This window comes from Cyprinus carpio, chromosome A25, assembly GCF_018340385.1.
Source record: "Cyprinus carpio isolate SPL01 chromosome A25, ASM1834038v1, whole genome shotgun sequence".
Taxonomy (NCBI): domain Eukaryota; kingdom Metazoa; phylum Chordata; class Actinopteri; order Cypriniformes; family Cyprinidae; genus Cyprinus; species Cyprinus carpio.
In genome coordinates, this window is record NC_056596.1 from 14,046,230 (window position 1) to 14,053,517 (window position 7,288).

General features: G+C 38.1%; 1 protein-coding gene across 1 annotated transcript; it reads right to left on the reverse strand.

Annotated features, from left to right (window-relative positions):
* Nucleotides 1-2,313: 2,313 nt before the first annotated feature.
* On the reverse strand, nucleotides 2,314-6,505 carry LOC109113467 (photoreceptor-specific nuclear receptor-like). The gene is made up of 8 exons (XM_042715649.1): nucleotides 6,108-6,505; nucleotides 5,664-5,814; nucleotides 5,362-5,465; nucleotides 5,010-5,282; nucleotides 3,912-4,093; nucleotides 3,366-3,606; nucleotides 3,157-3,262; nucleotides 2,314-3,051 (listed from the first exon to the last, which is right to left on the reverse strand). Exons 1-8 carry the CDS (start codon nucleotides 6,196-6,198, stop codon nucleotides 2,919-2,921), a joined length of 1,281 nt encoding a protein of 426 aa, XP_042571583.1. The 5' UTR covers nucleotides 6,199-6,505; the 3' UTR covers nucleotides 2,314-2,918.
* Between the last annotated feature and the right edge of the window lie 783 nt (nucleotides 6,506-7,288).

The window sequence follows — 7,288 nt, forward strand, 5'->3', positions numbered from 1 at the left end:
ATTAATAAATAATATTTAACATATAACATTTAACATATTTAATATATTGCTGTTTTTACTGTATTTTTATACATATATGCAGTAAGAGTACTGATTACTCATTCAAGTGAACAAAAACATATACACTGAGATATTTAAAGTGGAATAACCTTGAGTCGTTTTCTGTATAAACATCATGCAGTGAATCCAAGAGCAGCAAATATGAGGGGGTCAAAGGTCAAGAGACAGTCAGCCTTGAGCAAGGCAACGAATCGGCCTACAAACACAAACCTCAAGGATGTTGCTAAGTGTGTGTGCAATAATCCAAGACTTTATATACATTTATTAGAAAATATATTTCTGTAATGTCAAGACAAGTCCGTAATTATTAGATTTTGAATAAACAATCTATTGTGTACATGCATGATTTGAAATGCTCGGGTCACTCCACACTATTATAAATAAATGACACACCAGCAAATGAAATTCTATGCATTCACAATAAAATGAATTAAAAAATATAATAAGTCCTATATTAAACATTCACTGTGTAAATATTAAATATGTAACAAAAGGCCTTTGATTAAATTGAAATGAAACCACTGCAAACTACAGCATTATAACCATCTTTGGTGGGGACCTTTTGGCAGGAAAAATTGTGTGAAATCTCAAAATACTTGGTATACAGAAAGATGAGTTTTTAAACATAATCTGACAAGCACTGTTATTTCACTGTACCTTGCATGGTGGGACGCTGAAGGCTCTGGTCCGCAGGTCATCTTTCTTCCACTGATCAATCAAGGGCAGAACCAGAACCACTCCTGGACCTTCAGGAGGACGGATCCGTCCCAGATGAAAAACAACAATCCTCTCATAGTTTGGTACAACCTGAAAATAATACTATATATTTAAAAAGCCCTTTAAAAAAGGCTAAAACTCTCCTAAAAATGCACTGACCTTTAGGACGAACCATCCAGATATGGGAAAAGTTATGAAAGTAAATAGGAAAACCAGGAATGTTACGATCAAGTTGCAAATCCAGGACAACAATCCTTGAGATTTATCTGTTATGAAAAGAGCATAATTATTAATTATCAAAGAATTATAAGTAATATGTATATACAAGCATTACATATTAGTACTATTGCTATTACTATTAGTACTACAAGTAAATAAAAAATGACTATATGAATATATAATTTAATATAATACTAATAAATATACACAAACATATATAAAAGCATAAAATAGTATATTACATATTAAACATATACATAATACTAGTATTATATATAAAAACTACTGAATAGAATATTATATATATAAATAGACATAGCTATTATAAAATAATGTGCACATAATATGCGTGTGTATTAAATATTAATATCATTTACAAAAATTAGCAACAATTCTTTAAAAAAATTAAACTATGTATATGTAAGTATTAAATATATAATATTGTTCTATGCTATAATCATATTTATATATTTAATATGTGCACCGTAAAGTGTGTGACCGTGGAGTGAATAACTGTGAATTCGTTTTGAGAGACTTTAGGCACATAATCGGATGAAAGTCCTCTCTGATCATAATTATTGTAAGTGAATACAGCATGAGATGAAAAGAGTCCAGGAGTGTCACTGCACACTGTATCTCTCTGAGACAGACACGAAGACTTCGTGCCGTGTCAGAAGAGCTCGTGCTCACTGTGGGATGACTATGACTGTATATTATTGTGCAAAAGGCTATTTTGAGCTCAATCCACGGCGAGGCAGTCAAAACAAGAAACACTTCTGCGTTTTGCGACGTCTAATGTGACGTCATGCGCTGAGGGGAAACGCAACCATAGCAACGGCGCCCTCTAGATTATCGAAAGTGACATGCAACACGGTTGGAAAGGTAATATTGTCATTAAAAATGAATGTTTCGGGAAATAAAATAAAATTCAGAAAGATGAATAATAAATTTTATTTATACATCCTACAACTTTTACAAAAGTCCCCCCTTCAAAAAGGGTATTTGTTAACAATTTGAATTTGATTTAAAAACTGCTCACCATCATATTGTAAATAATCTAGTATTATAATGGCCTTGAAAGGCAATTTGCGTTCTCAACATGATATACATAAACAGGCTCTGCCACATATCTGAGATTCCACATGATGGAAATGCATAAACTTATAAGCTCAATAATATATATATATATAAGTGTGTGTGTGTGTGTGTGTGTGTGTGTGTGTGTGTGTGTGTGTGTGTGTGTGTGTGTGTGTGTGTGTGTTTTGCAAATATGATTTATTCTGAAGCAATATTTTCATCAGTTTTCTATCAGCTGTGACATGTTAATCTGCATGTTTTATATATTTTTGAATATACAAACAAGAAATGATGGTGGAAATTATACTTTTCAATTAAATTAAAACGCCAGTAGGTGCCATTAGTGAGAGTTTATTGAGTGAGTCATTGAGTCGTTCATTCAAACGATTCGTTCAAACGGCAGATTCATCAGATGTTTATGCATGGGCTAATTAAACTTTGACTCACTCACAACCTTATACTGTCAATAGATGCATTATATACAGTAGCTATAGCCACTGGTCGCCACTTACTTTAAATGTAATAAAATCAGAATAATTGTTAATCATGTTACTTGTCTGGCGTTAATGAAGCGTTAATGTCAGCCCGGACGGCCCTGCTCAAATTTAAGCCCTGGTTATGGGTATAAAAACTACAGTGACACAAAAAAAGAGAGTCATAAAGTATGACATAATGAGGCAAAATAACCAACCTATGCAAACAATATTGTGGCCTATATACATTTGCACTTTTTTTTAGCATTCAGGCAGATTCATTGGCATCATAACTAACATGGCAGTAAAGCAAAGCACCTAAAGTCCTGAGGAGTTTACTCCTCTAAAAACAGTCTTTCAGAAAAAAGCTCCTCAGTTTTTGAACATGTCACACAAGAGTTTCTCCATGGGCGTGTTCCCGATGGTTCTCTGGAAGAAAAGTTGCTCGATTCTTTCTGAGCTCACAAAGTGAAGGGATGGAAGGAGAAGCAATAGTCTGCCAAACCTGCCAAGGAAAGAGATTCATCAGAATAATTTGCATTAGTTGTGTTCACTCTCAAAAAGTCTTTTTAACTTCTTTATGCAAATGCATGCTTGTATATTTGCTCACCTGGCGACTTGACTTGGGTAAAGAGTGTGGATATGTTGAGCTAGCAGCACTTGGGACTGATCTTGTAGGTTCTCCACCTGTTCTGGGTCTTTAAGTCCCCGTGTTTCTGTAACAGAATGCAAAGATTACTCACCCAGAACACCAATTCAGTTCATGTAATATAGGCAAACATTTATGCCCCCTTGTGGCAAGAAGAGAGAAAAACCTACCTGGTTTAAACAAAACAATGGCTTTCAAGCATGCAAACTCAGTTGGATCCACCTGCAGGGGCTTGAAGCGGCTAAACACTTCTTGCAAGACCCTCACGTCCGAGGCAGAAGGGCTTCCCTTGCCCTGGCCTGGGGGTGAGAGGTCCGGCAGGGACAGCAGGGGGCAGTTGTCCAGAGGTAGCCACCACTGAATTGCACACAGAAGAAACAGCTCACTCCATGCTTCCTCAAGTAGAATCACCTAAAATCACACAGAGTAAAACGTACGTTCAGTCAGCTGAAGTTAGGCAGATTAATCAACAATATTTGCTATTCTGAGAACCCCTGACAGATAACTGCACGATACAGATTATACAGTATGTCTGAAAATAGTACAGTTTGTGGGCAAAACAACATAACTATGGTTTCTTTGGCTTTAAATCTCTCTGTTTCTGGATTAACAATCAACAACTATTATGCTAATGGTAACAAAATTTGCTGTCATTTTTTATCTAGTCAGAAAATACTCATCCGGTGGTAGTAGAGTGAGAAATAATAGACTCTCACCTGGTCTCTGAATGGTAGATGGGAAAACACCGGCAGGTTCTTGGCCCATTTAACAGACATGAAGAGTAGGCGGGCTGAGGTCTCATATACACTCTCGGGTCCACGCGAGGGGTAGAGAGCACTGCCGTACTCCGGAGAACTCCTTTCAGGTTCATTACTGGTCACATCAATGTTCTCATCCACTGTTACAAACAAAATATTGAACTGATAAAGTATGGATTAAGAGTTATTAGCCTGTTGAAAAGGCCAGTTTAGACCAGCATAAACTTCCCTGCTGCTGGTTTATACTACTGAAGTGTTGGTCTTGTAGGCAGACCAGCATAGCCACAGAGCACTACTGCCTCACTATCTAGTCAGTCAATGACTTAACAGGTAGCATTTTGTCTATAAAGGTACCTCATACACTGTCAGAATATAACTGTACATTTAGGAGTACAGCAACTTTCACAAGGCAAGTACCCTTAAAGGGACATCTTTGTACCTTATATACCCCTAAAAGGTACACTCTCAGAAAAAAGGTACAATATGTACACCTTTGCACTTTCTTTACCCCTAAAGGGTGCATTTTAGTACCTAAAGTGTTCATAATATTGTACTTTAGAGTAGTGATATGTACCCTTAAGGTACTAATATGCACCTTCGGGGGCAAATAAGGTACAAAGTTGTCCCTTTTTAGGGTACACTATCAGGTACAAAAGCTGTCACTGGGACAGTACGCTTTTAAAAGACACTAAAGACATTACTAAGGTGTTTTTAAGTACTAAAATGTACGATTTAGGTACTAATATGCACCCTTTAGAGATAAATAATGTACAAATGTGTACCTTTTGAAGAGGTACCATCACAGTATCAAGCTGTTGTACCACTAAAAGTGCAATATTTGCACATTTTTTTTCTGAATGTCTAAAGAGGTTTTAGGCTGCATTCCAAGGCACCATAACATCATAAAAATATCTACAACAAATTCAGAGTTCAAAGGGAGTTGTAGGTAAACATTAGATGTACCTTGTTGCCATCAGATCTCCAAGGTTTCGGACATATGCATGGTGTTTACCAACAAAACTTTTCTAGGTTGAACAAGGTGGTCTCATTCCTTACCGTCCTCTGGTTCCAGCTTGGCGCAGGTCTCTGCTGTCATCAGGCTGGCCATGAAGCGATGTCCATTCTTGGGGCTGTTGGAGCACTGGCTAGTATCTGTTGAGCTGATGCTGGAGCTGATGTTGGAGCCCAGCAGTGGACGGTTGATCACAGTGCAGGTGGACGAGGAGGTGGGCTCCAGGGTGGTGGTGAGGTGCTCCTTGTCCTTGCCCACATCAAGAGCATCTAACCTGACTTGAGCAGTGCTGCGGGGCTGACGCTCATTCTGAACAGCTGAGAGGAAATGGAAGGAAAGGTTTAGAGTGTGAAGACTACGAGAAAGACAATGAGGAATCCCTTTAAGTTGACTCACCATCCTTGTTCATGCCAGCTTGAAGGCATTTCTTTAAGCGGCAGGCCTGGCACTGATTCCGATGGGCTTTATCCACTGGACACATGCCTGTACCAGCTTGACATCTGTAAATTTCATTCAGGAAGGTTATGAAAGGTTCTACTTTCAAGCTTCTCTGCTCCCAATTTTCCCAAAAGCTAAGGTACTAAAATGCAGCCTTTAGGGGTTAAGAAGGTACAATAGTGTACCTTTTAAGTGGGTACTGTCCTAGTGAGCTTTTGTACCTTTTATTCTGAGAGTGAATATGCAAGGTGTTTTCTCACCTGTAGATGAGTCTGCGCCTCACACTGCGCTTGAAAAAGCCACTGCAACCATTGCAAGCATATATCCCGTAGTGTTTCCCGCTGCTGGTGTCAGAACACACTTTACAGAGAAGTCCCGAGTTCAGGACCTTGCCAGGAGCAGGGCTTTTACCTGGGAAAGCACAGGAAACAACTATTTGTTATTCCAAGTCGCAATTGCTTATTCCCAATCCAATCATTAGGAGTTGATAATCACAAGACAGCATTTACTTGGCATGCCACCTGCCATTTCATACTTGCTGAGGTAAACCTTGCTTGAGAATATTGTATTTTGTGGCTTTCTGTAAGATATTCAAATGGATATTCAAAAATACCAAAAAAATGTTTTAAAGGTCCTTGATTGTAAGAGTCTTTACTCTTTGTTGCATGTCCACTACAAGCCAAACTGAAGAAGCAGTTACTCACCATCTTGGCTGTCATCCGTAGAGTTGCTTCTGGAAGACTCTGTTGGTGATGCAAATGTTATCATGGACATTTCTGACATTGGATCCTCCATTTAATGTAGTGTCCAAGTGTAGAAGGATTAGGCTTTTCAAGGCCAAAATATCTGTCCCAGGTAGGTTGACTGGAATACTAGAGGGTCGTCAAAGAGATGCGCCCAGCCCTGAGAATTGCACCAATGTTAGATGGTTCTTCAAAGTCCTTGAGTTTTTATCCTGATGGTCCACTCTTGACTCTGGGTATCTCTGTCCTGTAGAACTTCTTGTCTGTTGCTTTTGTAAAGTGCAGTGAGGTCTGTCACCTCCTCCTGGTGCCAGACAGTGAGTGACTCTGAGGCTACCGTGGGCTCCCTAAAGGAAGACAAAGGGATTAGCAGCAAGCGCTGTGTAAGCAAGTGCCTATTTGTCATCCTCTCTTAATCTTTACTGTCCATCTAGGGGTGGATCAATCAGTCACACTCAGTATTAGCTCCATCTACAACAAGTGTGGAGAGAAACGAACAAACAAAAGGATTGGGGTTAAGTCATAACTCTCCATCTATCTCTCTCTTCTCTTTTGAAGTTTTCCAAATTGATGACTTAAAGACTTCGGTTAGCATCACAGCTTCCAAAAATAACAGTGGCAAACTGTTGATTGATTTTTTCTTTTTCTTTCTTTTTTTATTTGGTGACTTGGCTACAAGTGGCTTCTAAGTGTCAGTAATCAATACTGATTTCATGGGTCAACACCTGTTTTTATTATGATCATTGATCCATAAGGACATTACTTACTTTTGACTACACACAATACAAAATATGAAGGAATGCTAACATTTATTATATCTGTATCTGAAACTATGTCTCTTCATATGAAAATGAATCACATTTCTTTTGTACAGTACATAGGCTGTAGGGAACATCTGCTAGGGGATCCTTCCCTAAAGTTTTGTGGTATTTTATCAGTTTAATCCTCAACTGTCTACCAGTAACAATGAGACAATGCTAATCTGTACTGGCTCCAGTTAGCCAAATCTGCTGGATTTAAATCTTGTCGCTACTCAAAAAAGGTTTTATGTAATGTAATGATTTTTAATCACATTTTAGCTTTTTTACATTTTACATAAATAGTCCTGACATAACAAAGGATTTTGAAAACATACAAATATT